This window comes from Lottia gigantea (assembly GCF_000327385.1).
Source record: "Lottia gigantea unplaced genomic scaffold LOTGIsca_33, whole genome shotgun sequence".
NCBI classification, from domain to species: domain Eukaryota; kingdom Metazoa; phylum Mollusca; class Gastropoda; family Lottiidae; genus Lottia; species Lottia gigantea.
This window is the reverse complement of record NW_008709110.1, coordinates 281,154-296,678: the sequence shown is the minus strand read 5'-3', so window position 1 is coordinate 296,678 and position 15,525 is coordinate 281,154. Positions and strand designations below refer to the sequence as shown.

Sequence of the window (15,525 nt, the reverse complement as noted above, 5' to 3'; positions counted from 1 at the left end):
CTATCTTGTACTCAATTTCAGTTTTTTAGTTAAAATTGGAGGCCTATACAGAGTGAATCTATTACCTTGGTCACCACTGTGCCCTCAATAAGGCACTTCATGCCTGTTCTGTCTGAATCAGCATGACAAACTATCTTCTAGGCCTCTTTTGAGCAGTCTTCAATAACTCATTGCGTCCATAATCATCATCTAATCATCCTACAAAGTTGCGATGAAATTAAATCATCATTACTACATTGATCAGATTGAATCAACATTCAGATCCAGGGTACCATGACTAGTGTTTGAAATATATTTGATCTTTAAACCCGGCAATTGCATAATTATTGAATATGCACAGATGAATACATGTTTCAGAATAAATGTCAATACAAGTCCCTTGACATAATAACGATTATTGCATGTCTGTAAGAGAGGTTAGACCCATATCCCGAATAGCAGACTCTGGAGAAAATGATAAGTTAAGATGTTCTTTTTTTCATACAGTTGGTCACCACCATTGCTGTATTCTATCGGCGAAAACGGGCTGTTGAAATATTATTTTCATTATCTAATGGATTACGTAATGACAGTAGGAATGTATTGTGTAAATTTGTATGCAATATGTCAATATTTGCTATCAATTACAAGTGTGATTACTGATTCATGCTGTATGTTGACAATAAGCTGGATTACTGGATTTATCGATTCCATTTAAACACTGTAATTATATTATGTCTAACCCAGATGAAATACGACTGTTTATAATGTACATGTACTTATTTGATGTGTTTCGCAATACAATTGCATTCAATCATTGATTCAAATAATTCAATTTAATTAAATTGCAGATTTGATTTTTTTTTCAGAAGTATCTACTACTTTATCAAATTAGAGAGCCAAATGGATAATCATGTCATTTGTAAACTTTTGGACTTCTAGGGTTCATAGAAAATTTATGTTTATCTTTGTCAGTTTAATTAGTGGGTTAAAGTTTCATAAAAGTTTGCAAGGGATATACTGGAAAATGATCGATTTTTTTCTTATCATCCTTCGTAGCCTGCTCCCTTTGGAAAGATGAGAAAACAATTATGTAAGGTTTTAAAAATCCTTTAGATCATTTATATAATTCCCCCCAAGTGCTTTAAATGTTCCTCAAACGCATAGATGACGTCGTCAATGAAGACATATGCATATGTCGATCAGAGACCATTCATTATTTCATCCAAAGCGTTTGAAAGACGACTGCAGGACTATTATTGAACACGAAAAGAACTTTAAAACAAGCAAATGCTGTTTTATGCTTTGATGTTATTCCATTTCCAGTTGCCAATAACCATTTTTAAGATCTAAACTTGTGAACATTTACAGTCACCTACAGAGAAAATTATGTCATCCATGGTAGGAAGTCGGAAAGTATTCTTAGTCAATTGACAATCCAACTTACGATAATCGATACAGAAACGATGGGATATTTCAAGCTCGGTAATCAAGACTGTGGGTGAAGAATATGATCAATAATAATATTCGTTATAGATAGCGACAAGATATGTTTCAGTTTTTATTCCATATATTTTGAAAGTGGCCATGGCTTTGACTAAGTTATGTCCCTTTATGCGTGGAGATCGTACATCTGTTCGATTTATTATGCGAAAGATCTGTAAAATTTACCCGTTCGAAACGTCGTGATTCAATTTACATATACCCAATCAGGTTTCAGGTCTCTACCGTGGCGTAAGAGTCATGAGTCGGAAAACCAAATCACCACTTGCTACGGCTTTTGTATGTAAGAGATTCGGAGAGTGAAGGTAAGTAAGTCACTCGGTCTTGTCTTTCATCGTTAGCATATTAAGCATGCATGGGTAAGACTTAAAACTCCTACTCTCTCAGAACTTTATACACTGTATATGATTAGTGAATGCAGCTTTATATCCGGTATGCAAGTTCAAATATCCAAAAGCCATCAGACTCAAAACTAAATCCAATTTTTTTTCTACTTTTATTCCATGGAAGGCAACATAAAACTGGTCAAATAGACAATAACAATAAATAAACATATAAATGAAACAACAATCAATAGACTCTATTGGTATAATATACTTATCACTTTGGGAATGTCAATATTTCTCGTAAATAACGTTAACTAAATGAAGTACAATTCATTGAATTGAAATGTGAAGATACAATCCCATTAATATTCGCCATAACTATCCTCAGTATGTTCAGTTCATACAATGTCTGACCTGACCATAAATGAAATGGGGCTAAAGTTATATGTATAAAAAATGCTAATGTTGAAGACTGGAATGTAATCGCGGTAAGCTTGAGAGAGGAAATTGAAATTCCTAATTTAAAAGTATGGAATAAAACTAATAGAATGTGTAAATATCATTCGCATTTTGTAATTTAATCTGAAATATTTCCGAGATGTATCATTTTATGGAAATAATTTTTAAGAGTCACGAAGTCACATGAATACTAATATTAAAATTCATACTTGCACAACAGATTAGATCATCTGAATTTAATCCCTAAAGGAATGTAACAAAAAAATAGATACGTAATACATCGGAATGTAAATAACAAATACGTCAAGCATGCTGAATATTAGACTAAGAAAAACGAGGTCCTTATATAAAAAACCGAACAAAGGCATACATTTTTCTTTTTTTAAAACTAAACATTGCTTCACAAAAATTTAAATAAAAAAAATGACGCAGCAGCAGATTTCAGTTTTCCAAAAAAAAATATTACGATGTTTATTTTGAGAATCAGTGGAATAAAAATTCATAAATCAAATTTTGTATTTTTTCAAAAGCTGATAGATAGCTATATAAATCAATTTGCAGTTGTCACTTCGATAAGACTACCATTTGCAGTGGGCATTTCGAAACGACCACCATAAGACCTGACCAAGCGAGTCATATTACTATATACATGTATATATGATTAGGATTTGCAGTTATTCTTTATGTACCATGTATTCTTACCGTTGGGTTGGGGTTTAAGAAAGCCTTAGCACATAGATATAAATGACATGAACACAGGAAATAATTAATAAGATAAAATGCTATTATATTTTATAACAAAAATAATAAAATAGATAACCCTTGCAAAATGACTTCAGTCTCTTTTAAACTACGGCTTGTATTTCTGCTTATACAACTCCGTCTTAAAATGTCAGCCATTTCGTTTCTTTTTCTAGCACAAGCAGAAATTGTAACTTGTAGCACCGATTCATCAAATTATCTCAAATCGCTTCTTCTTAAGCTTTTCGAGTTCCGAACTAAACGGAATGGGGTCTATTTTCTTTACCCATTTAAGTGCTCCAAGTTATTATTTTGACTTATGCGCAGTCGCAGTGATTAAGTACTGCCATTAAACAAAATGGACAAGAGGTCACACATTTTGTTCACACAGGTACAGGTCCTTTAATAACGGACGTTACACGATGCCGATATATTCAGCAGTACATTGGTCCATACAGATCTGTTGTGTTACAAAACGACGTTTTAATTTCATTGTCCTTAAAAATAGTTCAGCTTCAATGACACATTCGCTATTTTCCTCACACAAACTACTGTAGACCTCTCTGTAAGTATTATCACACCAGTCACTGGTTAATCCAAAACTTGAACCCTGCAAAATACAAATGAATACGTGACATTTTTGTATATAAATAATTTGAGTATGACAATGACGCAAACGTTATTATTAAACATCCTACGTCTTTGTAACATTCCCAGAGATCAGAATGGTCATTAAATATTAATTACATCCAAATCAGACAATATAGTCATTAGTTGAACAGTGGAGCTGACGTCTTTACGTCACAACGAGATGCAAAATACCAAACTGTGGTCAGTACGGTGATATTCTTTTGCGACGTAATTAATACATTATTTAAGGTATCAATTTTTATCAATATCAGATATAAGTTTCATGATGTGTGACAATAACTAAAATGAACTTCTAATAAAAATTTCAAGAAACTACCGAATGCTTCTCTTGCTTGAAGACATCTAATGCCGAGGACAAGAGGTTTTATTTCAAGACAACCGAAATCTTTAAACGACAATCTTATGTGAACAATAGCACTTTTATGTAGTATAGATCAGTATTTAAATATTATCAACTACATTTCTTGACTGTTGAACCACAATATGATTTGCAGTTTTCTGACATGGTATAATCAAATATCGCAATGGAAAGAGAATTAACTGACATAAATCAATTCTTTTTTTTCGGTTATCATGCTTTATCCCTTTCAGACTTTGTTCCAATCGTTATTATTGGCGATAACGATCTTCAGTATAAGAAAGGAATACAATTATTGAGGCAATTCTGGTTCTCTGGAGACAACTCTGCAGGTTTGATAATGTAATTATTTAACCAATATTAGTGGCTAGTTATATTAGATAGATCTTTTCTAGACATTTGTTAGACTCGGTGTATGTTTTCTATATTCTGGAAGATATTCCCGAAAGACACGAGAAATGTAATAGAAGTCTAAATGATGTTTAATTAATAGAGAGTTTGATACGCTCTGTTATTTATTAACACGAATTGCAATAGCTGAGTGATACAAACAAATTCGTCTTTTGGGAAGTCTCAGTTTCGATTTTAAAAAAGCGAAAAATCATAAGGTATAAACAGACATGTTATTACATTCATCATTCATTCATTTACAAAAAACACACTGTTTGAAACGCATTATTAAGAAAATCTTGTAATGGCCCAACACGTGCAAATATCCCAATAGTGTCTCAGGACCGAAAAACGGATAGGGCCAGCTTAAATATGTTCCAGATAGTAACAGACGTTTGTATGTCTTAATTACTCTATATAGTATATCATTATGTATAAATGTCTGGAAAAAGTATATATTGTGGCAAATCATATGGTAAATCATGTGGATACAGAAGAAAAGCAGATCTTTTTAGCTCTAAATATTTGTCTATAACTGACAATCTCACAGCTAAATTATATGTCATGTGAGAATACACTTAAACTGTAGACTATATACAAATCTAATTTATATTGATTATAGATCATTAGACGCCTTCCAAGAAAATTTCATATACAATTAATCATTCATGACGTTATCTTTTTAAAATTATTTTCAATTTGTTGTCGACAAAAAACCTTGCTATGTGCGATATTTATAAGGGAAGTTAATGTCGATGACGTTATGTTGACTGTTATGTAATTTATATCGATATTGACCCTTATAACTCGTCATTTATTGCCATTATAACGCATATGCTATAGGTGAAGTCGAAGAAATTCCAGATCGCAGCTTATTCTTTGCCAGTAAGCTCACGATGTTTGTCAAAGATAGATCACTTGAATTCCTGGTATATTTTTAATTATTGCACGTAAGAATCGGGAACTGGTGGCATTTGTTATTTTCCGTCATCAGTGTGCTCCAATTGCTTTCAGCCTCTGTGGGACGAAATTAAGTTCGACCTGCCTTTAATCTTTAAACGACTATAAACAAGCGAATCAATTCATCATCTCCATTTAAAGTTCCTTCTCTACAAAGCTTGGATATAACTTATGTTATGTTTTTCCCAGTTTATGTGAAAAGATTTTAAAATTATTCTGGTGAAGTAGAAGACATTTTTTATTATTTATTCCCTATCTATATTATTTCATCAGCTATTATTTTCCGCATCAGATCACGTTTTCCTATAAGAACGTGTTTGAAATAGTAATTTACTGTTGAATGGTATTAGTAATTTACCGCAGGACTGTGTTTGCCAATACCGTCTGAGGCCTAAATTAAGTCGTGTATTCGAAATCTACTACTATTTCCAAAACAGACTGTCTTGTAGATCCCGACTGTACATAATTGAGCTATTACCACGACTGTCATGTTTATCCAGACCAAATCCGAGGATCAAATTATTATACCATCATATCTTGACAGAAATCCTTCTTTGATAATAGATTATTTTAAACCATTACTTTGAGCTGGAGAGTTGATTAGGATGAAAATCCGACTGATTGAAAGGAATCAATAGTTGAGACACAAATCATGAAGAAAGTAATGATATTCATTTGATTTAAAACGCAAGGACAGCAGGACAGTAGGAAAGCCTACAGCTACAAAGTGATGGAAACTTTCAGATTCAAATCAAAAATGGCTTGATTGTAATTAAACTGATTCAGTCTTAAAATGTAGCTGAATTGATATACAATTCATAAAACTGATTCCCAAAGGAACAGAAACTTTTTTTCTAATTACCAATAAGTCAGTGGATAAGTTGTTGCCTAACCTACATAGCATCTATTATATTTCCTCGCACGTCAGGCCTCGGGTACATTGTATTGTATTGTTTCGAAGTCCAATGTACAGAAGTAGAATGGCTAAGATTTCCTTATTCGGACGATCTTGATTCTAAAATAAATTGCTTTATCTTTACGAATTGCATCAGTTCGGAAAAAAAGAATTACATTCATCGCCTGTACGATATGGCACTTACTCATTTTTTCCTTTTGTCAACAGAACACCAATGCATCCAGAGTTCTAAATAAAATTGCTTATGAATTATTACTAGTGCTTATGCTGGTGATGGGGTTGTTATTCTGTCAAATGTCATCAACACATCCGTAAGTTAAAAAATAAAGTTAGCGTTTTTTCAGCCCTTTCGATTTTTAAAATCATACTTACACATGTATTACATATTTGATATCTATTACATAACTCTCGTGCTTCTTTATCTATGGGTAATCCATAATAATCAGCAAAGGCACAACCATCACTAAATGATTCAACTTCTGGACACGTTTCTGAAACATCATAATAATTATTATAAACATACTGTATATGGTGCTTTGACCACGTTCTACTGGCATACTACAATAATTGCAAGTGGTGCAAACCTCTCTATCTGTATTATTCTGTGAAGCTCCATTCGGAGACATTTAACTCTTTTCGAAATCACCTGACGTTGACTGGACTTCCATTAGAAACGTTAGGACAGAGAATTGGTCATCGAGTAGCACAATGGATGCATATTTTCATATTATATTATAATGACAACCTTTGCTTAGTCTTCTTGTAAGAACATTCGTTGACCTACCTTGTGTGTCATCAGATATATAAGGTACAATGCCAGTCTCGTCATTTCCTATATCTTCATTTTCTACATTATTATCTTGGTTACCTGTAATAATATAATTGATATGTACAAAGAAGTTTAATGATAAAAACAAGTACATCATATCGACAATCAACGTAACATTTTTACAAAATCCTACAATAATTTCCGGCAGTTTAAGAACCAATTTCAGTAAATTAGCAACTCTATCCTATCTGAATAAATGTGATTTACTGTGTAGGTTAACATAGACAATGATCTGAGTAAACTTTTTTATTATAACAGCAGTATGTTAGTGCCACAATTGATTTTTGTACTCTTTTGTAGGTTGGTTGCAGAATATGTTATCTTGGACTGCATCCAAACCTTGCTGCAAAAGTGTAAACCTTAATCTTAATTTATAAGTTAGGCTTAGAACTTTCAGCCAGTGTTTATGTGTCATACCACACAATAAAAGCCACTGTCTGAATTACAGTTACACCACATACTTGATAATAAATTTCTAGACATTCCACAAAAGTGCTTAAAAAGCATTCCATCGACCAAAAAATGTTTAGCCATGGTTTACTCTTTATATAGACACAAAATTTTAAACATCCATTCTTAAAACGTGGTATTTTAGCTTTCAAACCTCTTTCATGTAAAACACTGACAGATGGCATGGTTTCAAACCGTTTTTCTTTCAGCTTACGTCAAGACTGGCTGATTTACATCCGACTTTGACTAAATGAAATCAGGTGACATCAAAACTGATACATCACGACATTCAGTAAGGGCGTGAGGAGTATAGATAGAATACGATATTAACCTATTTACTTAAATATGAATGACAAATATGTTTCCAGCAGACACTGCACCAAGATGCTTGGAAATACATATTATTGTGTCCATTTAGCAACATGAAATACAAGTAAATTTTTAAGAACGAAATCTAAAAAGGTAGTTCTACGAAAAAACCTGACAATAAAACGTGCCTGAGAACCTATTAACATTCTTAATCAGACCAAGTTTCGTCAAAACGATAAATTTGGAATTTTGGTTATAACTGATTCGAAATATCATTACTCGATAAGCATTCCAAACCTCGACAATTTCTATAAACCTTTTGAAATCACACGTCTAAGGCTCAACTCAAACGCATACTCAATAAAAGGACCAGAGCAAACCCTATGCAGATTCTTAGCAAATTCAAATTTCTGCTTACCGGTGTCCTCAAACTCAATATCAACACCTATGTAAGCGCAACGGATGGCTCAGTGAGCGATTTTGTTTTTGCGTTTGCGAATGACTACGGACAGCTTTATCCCCTTTATGACATCATTACTGTAGGGGACTTTCACTGACCCAATACAGCTCGTTTTCCTTTTTACAGTCACGATATTGTACGTATACACGTAGTCACGTTTTGAGTTTGAGTTTGAGCTTGAGTTTAAGGCTGCGATTACATGTATACGCAAACTCAAACTCAAACGCAAACTCTATGGGCGACTTAACCCCTTTACTGTTGGGGACTTTCTTCTCCTCCTTCGTTTACAGACCCAATACTTCTTGGTTTCCTTTGTATAATGGCAGTTTTGTGAAATCACGTACACGTGTAATCAAGTTTTGTGTTTGAGTTTGAGCTCTAATTTGAGATATGCTTACGTACATGTTACGTACATGTTATTCATGATATTGTGGATAGTAGGAAACATGTTTTAAACTCAAAATAATCAGCTTTCTTGGTATGCGATTATCACACCCCCTCCTCCTCGCCAAACCTAGTTCATATATTATACGGACTATGCTATAAATGGAAGTGAGTATATTTTTGTTCAAGACCTGGGGGACTATCACCAAACTGTTGAAGGGAGACATTTATTATAAATATTTGACTCCTTTTAGTCTGGACTTTTCTTATCGCTCTGCCTGAATATCTGTTTAGTAATTAATGACGAATAATTATCAAGAGAATACTGATTTTACGTAGTTACTGTTTCGTAGTTATCGCAATACGTATGTCATAAAGTTCTAGAAATTAGCCCTTTACTAACATGGAACATTATATGTTTAAAATACAACACCAAACTATTCATATGGGATTTTGCTAGAACAACAGCATTACCCTAAATAAGTTTTAATATCAAAGTGATACGTACCTTCAACTTGGCTTTCTAAATAATCCAACAAATCTTGAGATTGAATGTTACTCTTTTTGTCTTTAGCTGAGAAATCGTACCACAAACCTTGGTCATCTCTGTAACCAGAACGTTTCTTGGCTGATTCTTCTGAATATACAGGGTACTCATTATCAATATCACCTATATCCATTCGCTTCTTTTTAAAATCCGGTTCAGCGCGTTTTAACACATCTTTAGCTAAAGCTTGAACTATGAAAGCAAGCTGTTCCTCAGATGGATTGAGAGTTTGAAGCGCTTCTTCTATTTTGATGGCTTTTTCCAAAGATTTGAATTCTTTTGATGAAACGGATCCTTCCTCTTGAGATTGGGTTGCTTGATTCAAGGCTTCCGTAAGAGCTTCGTTTTCTAAATCTTCCAAATGGTTAACTAATCTTAATCTTTCGATTTCAGCCATCATAGCATCTCTATCGCCATTAAATTCATCAGATTCTGGCTGATCAACCATTGGTACCCTTTCCGGGATAAATCTCTTCTTTCGTGAATCGTCGTAGTTTAGATAGTTATTTAAAAGCCAATAATCGTCTAACGGCAAGGTTTCTTCAATATTTGCAGTGTTTGGTGGGGATCTCTTCAATACATCGGGTTCGGTTTCCTTGTCGGTTTTATCATTATTATTTGAATCATTTTGAGGTTCTCCAAATACACCATTTAATTCCTCTTTAGATACTTTAACCACTTCTTTGGGTGTACGTTTCTTTTTCATATTCTCCAATTCATTTGGTTTATCGCTATCTTTGGAATTTTTCTGTAATTTTTCGACCGCTCTCAATAAAGCTTGATACTCGTCGTCAGAAAGTTTAGAATCTTCACCTAGGTCAAGAGAGTCACTTTCATTAGATGGTAGTTCTTCTTCAATAATCTCCTCTGTTTTGGTTATTTTTGCTGCAGGATCGCCATTTTCATCAAAAATATTTTCCAATTCCTCGTTTGATGTTTCCACAACATCATCATCCCCTGGAACCGATTCTGCCTCTGGTATTGGAATTTCTTCATCTAAAGGGATCTCCTCTGGGTTTTCCTGATCAACAAGGGAATCGGACAGCCATAAAGGTTCATTTTCGACGTCTTCCGAATCTAATAAACCTAAAGCCTGAAGATCAATGCCACTCTCCGCCAATCTTCTGAAATCTTCTTCTTGGAGTCGATCTCTTTGATCTTGTAAAATCTGAATTGCTCGCGACAAATCTGCATCTCGAGAATGTCTTTTTAAGGGAACAGATTTGCTGTATCCATGATTACACAAAATGGCTGCCACCAAAATGGCGCTCAGCGGTCTTGAAGAAAACATGTTACTAACACCAATACTGAAAAGATAAGAAAATATAAATTAGTGAAAATAATTTAAATATATAAATATTTTTTATTACACATGACTTCAATGATGAGCGATTATGTTTAAAGACAATATGGTAAACCTTTAACATGGTTAGAATACATATATTAACGTTTAAGACAAAGAAATTTCGGAGATGAATACTACATTACCGATCATTACAGATGAACAAGGTACACCAATATAACTAATTGATGCAGCAAACACTAACACAGATTCAAAGGACGAGGGGAAGGAAAAATATGAACTATCCTACACACTGCAGTTGGCAACAACTAGAACCACTGTTCATTCACCAGTAGTTTATGTGACTCAATGAAGAGATACTATGTTGTTTTAATTTCAAGTAATTTGAACATAATCTTGTTAATATTGTTATCCGGCATTTACCTGTTTAGCGAAAGGGGAGTACATGACGTTGTCTCCTAGCGACTAACAGATGTTTTTAGTGCTGATGACCGTATTTGTTCTCTTAACAAGTGGTTGCCTAGCAAGATACGCCCACATCCCTGATAAATTTTCAGTATATCAAGGGCAGTTCTTAATAAAATTTTGACATAAACTTATGTCACCTCTATCACGTTCAATAACAAATTTGACGCGTTTTTGCCAAGTCAAGTTCAATAACTCAAAAACCGTTCATCGAAAGATCTTCAAATTCGAACTTGTCCCAGATATCATCATTATAAATGATCACACCAAGTTTCATTTAAATCGAATGAAAAGTGTAGTTTCTACTGTGTTCACAAACAAATTTTGACGCTTTTACTTAAGTCAATGGCAGTAGCTCAAACACTTATCCAAGAAGTGACGAAAACATAGAAAAGCGGTAAATGGCCCTTTCTCGCAGATTTGATTCATCAATTGAAATTTTAAATCTCACAGAAAATTCGAAATGATGCAATATTAAAGAACCATAGACGCTACTTGAAGGCATTGAAAAACTACCTGAAGCTACTAATGTACGTCTTGAAATAGCTTTTACCTAATTTTGAATGGCGTTGTATCTTACTGCTTCAGGCACACATAATTTGCAATGAATTGATCTAAAAATGTTAACAACAGCATTCAAAATATAGAATATTCATACTAAAAGGTTATCTTACCACGAGTAATTATTTGCTAATAAATCGTGCTTGAAAGGACTTACACACCTCATAATAATACATCCAATAATAGAGACACCAGTAAGTAGAGGTTGTCTCTAATTGTGCACGTAACTAAAAGTGTTTAAACATGAAAATAGTTGTTTATTCTGATTTTGTGGAGTTTTCGTTTTAATTTTATAATTTTTTTGATAGCTTATGAAGAAGAGACGATGTCAATACAAACAATCTGAAGTTATCTAGCCAATGAAAGTGTGAAAAATAGAAAATGATTTGTTTTTAGGCGAAAAATAATAAATTTTTTACAGATTCAAGATCTCGACTTTAATAATGTCAAAACCAACCAATTTATTTCAGATTTTTTTTTATGATAAACAATTTTCTATACTCATCGCCATTTCCGATTTTACCACATCCTTTCCCCACCCAGATGGCTCTTTGAGAACACTATATTAGGTCATGGTATTAGAAGGTTAAATTCAAATAGTAATCTGACATTTAGTTATTGAAAGAAATATTTGCACATCTACCACATATTGAGGGATTCTCGCAACATTCGTCATTTTATGTCTTATGGCACCACTTTGACTCAGTCAGGGTTAGCAACATCATTATCAAGAACAGTTTGTAGCAAACTAACTGGTATTGGTGTAAATTGAATTTCTAATGAAAGTGTTTATTAAAACTTGGGGTGAAATTGATTCGAGTTTCACGTTATATAACCGAGATCGGGAGTGTTATTAGTGGCTTATCTTAGATGGGAATTCGAACAGTGTGTTTCCAATACTCGCTCATTTCGAAATGTCCACAAATAAGTGAACAAAATTGTTCGTGATTAGGTTAGAATTTCATACATTCTTTGTCGTTGATTCCGCTAACAAACACATCGGTGGACGTCAAGGAAACGACACCACATGCTCATCCTGATAATTATAAGCATAGTGACAGCTGGTCCATGCACTGACTGATAGAACAGTTCAGGGCAGGTATGCCACATTTGTATAATGTAGAAAAATCACCATTAGGTCACAGACAGAGCATTGCATTCACATGACCGTGTTAAATAATGTCTTATATATATAACCTTTCTAATGAACCTAACCAATGCCAGTACAATGTTTCATGGGAACTGACTAATTTTATAAGCTGATTGAAGTGAAATGACAATGATACAATGAAACTCTTTTTCGGTTTGAAATTGTCGAGGGCCCGTACATGTATGTAGCCCGTAGGGCTACGGTTTATGGTTCAAATCGAACGACGAGACGTTTCAGAACATCAGGTTAGCCAGTAACATCCTAGCTTCAGTCAGCCACGGCGACCATCTTTGAAAACTTAAACTAGTCGTACTTGGCAACGACATCTCATTTTGCGGGGTTATTTAAAGGATATATCTTATGTGTTACTTAACCATCGATTCTATACATACACTTCAATCGTGATCAATATGTCAACCCCTACAATAAGCTTTATATTATAATATGTTACTTTTTAATACCCCATATTTTATTAGAAAATATATGTTCACATCTATTATTAATGGGTGCAGTTCATGTTAAATGTGTATATGACACGTTGTTTAATGCACATTTAATGAAAGTTAAAAGGAATGATGTCAATGGCGGTTGCCATGGTTATTGAAACCGCCAATTATATTAGATGTTATATATTGGTAAATATATCCTGATTAAAATGCCGTCAAGACAACTAATCAAACGAGGAGTCGCTAGCAGAACTCTGAGAAAATGTGTTTTGCCGGTGTGTATATGTCCTGAAAGCTGACAAATAATATTGTAATAATTTATTTCCACTACTACTGTCGGAAGCGACACTAAAACTGTAGTGGATTTTCAGTTTTGGCAGTATTCGACATGAAATTTGTTTGTCGAATTTCAGGAATTTAATTACAAGAATAATAGTTTCATATGTTTACAGTGAACCGCATGCCGTACTTAAAATCATCACTAGTCAAGCTGACAAAACCAAATATCCGGTTGGTTCAAGTGTTTCTGAAAAATAAGAAATTCCGATTTCACATTCTTAATACACTAAAAATTCGATTCGGGATCTAATTTTGAGTTGGCTAAATGAAATTGAAGTGATTTTTTCCGTAAAAATAACACGTTCGATTATCTGACTATTGATATTGTAATACATAATGGAACAGATTAAATTCAAGACCATATCTAATCAGCAAATAGATAAATGATATCGATACGCAATATATATGGATAGTTAAAATATTCATTAGGCTTTCAGAAATTTCTCATGCACAGAAAGATAAATGTAATAGATTGTTGTTTCCCATTGTTATTGAAGATCGCGAAAGCACAAATTAGAAAACGTTTTTCAACAACAAAATTAATATTTCGGGGTATTTGCTCGTTTTGCCAGTTCAAAAAATGGTAACTTTCATAAAGTCTTGTTAAATGAATTGAAATGGCAATAATCGTAGCATGTTTGAAGGTTTTATAATGTATCAAAGATCAAAGACTTGTTTAAATCTCTGCCATTAATTTAAATCGAAGGTCTCTGACACATTATGAGAACAGTCGAACAACTCTACAGCACCAGTACTTCATAGAAACCGTTAAATAATTTAAAATCTTAAAAATACTATGATTCTTAAACATGTTAAATATCAATTCAATCACTGAATATGTAAATGTGTTTACGATTGAAAAACAAAGATGAAATAACAGTGCCTCACTTCTAGCATCATCAAAGGAAAGGTAATAGAGTGTATCCAAATAGAGAATAATTAGATATAAATATTACTTGCAGAATACAAACATTTCTCTCACAAGCTAGCAAGATCAATTCACCGGATATTGGAAAATAATATATTTATAGAGAAAGTTTTCAATTGAAATCACAATCATCGCCGTGTTAATAACCGGTATGCTTACATGAAACCCTGGCATGAACTAGATCTATGATCCAACCAAATTGAATCATTACAACTTCCAGACACCTAGTTTTGACATTCCAAATCATCCTGTATAATCCAAGATAGATATTGATATTAAATTCTGTCTGATAATGTAAATGATTTCATTTTTTTGAAAAGAGTCTTTACAACTGATTTCGGCACTTGTTTTGTCATCTACATATCGGCCTTTCTTTTTCAATTTGCAAGAATGGTTCGAATTCAATATCTGCTATCGTCTACTTTAAGTTCTTTGGAACATGCATTAAATTCAAAATATGTTGACCAAAAATGTGAATCATCTTTAGTTCGGAAGTGAACATTTTTGTGAAAGATATATAATAACCATTCCAGCAAATTGTACGGCTTCACAAGTTCATATCCGTAACTTCAACGAACTTTGTGACAATAATATAATATGAATCATTATTTCTTCCTCTTCCTCTTTTGTCTGTCTTCAGTAGTCTGTTAGCTTTCTATAAGGCCCGCGTATTCTCGAAATGATCTCAGCTCTAGGATGTCCTAGAAACAGTGCGACTATTCTCGAAAACGATTTTTTGGGGGGGGGAGGTGGGGGTGGAAGGGGGTGATTTTTGTCTTGAATATATGTAAATAGTCTTCTAAAGTACTAGGAATGTACGAAAATCACATAATTCCTTTAAATATACTAGGAATTTTACTCACTATTTCTCTATATTTGTCTGTCCTGTGTATCTTGAATTAACGTGTCGTCATTGCAGATAATTCTGGACACACATGGATTTTTTTTTCGTAATTTCTTCTTAATACCAAACTTAACAGGGCACACTATACACCCAATTGATGTGTCACCTTCGTACTCCTAACGTTTATTTTCTTTTATTATAATTATACATGGCAGCTCAAATAAGTA

General features: G+C 33.5%; 1 protein-coding gene across 1 annotated transcript; it reads right to left on the bottom strand.

Annotated features, from left to right (window-relative positions):
- Nucleotides 1–3,076: 3,076 nt before the first annotated feature.
- On the bottom strand, nt 3,077–11,757 carry LOTGIDRAFT_232879 (hypothetical protein; the record flags this gene model as incomplete). Its single annotated transcript, XM_009058174.1, has 5 exons — nt 3,077–3,618; nt 6,656–6,774; nt 7,068–7,151; nt 9,224–10,569; nt 11,705–11,757. 5 exons carry the CDS (start codon nt 11,755–11,757, stop codon nt 3,424–3,426), a joined length of 1,797 nt encoding a protein of 598 aa, XP_009056422.1. The 3' UTR covers nt 3,077–3,423.
- Nucleotides 11,758–15,525: the final 3,768 nt, after the last annotated feature.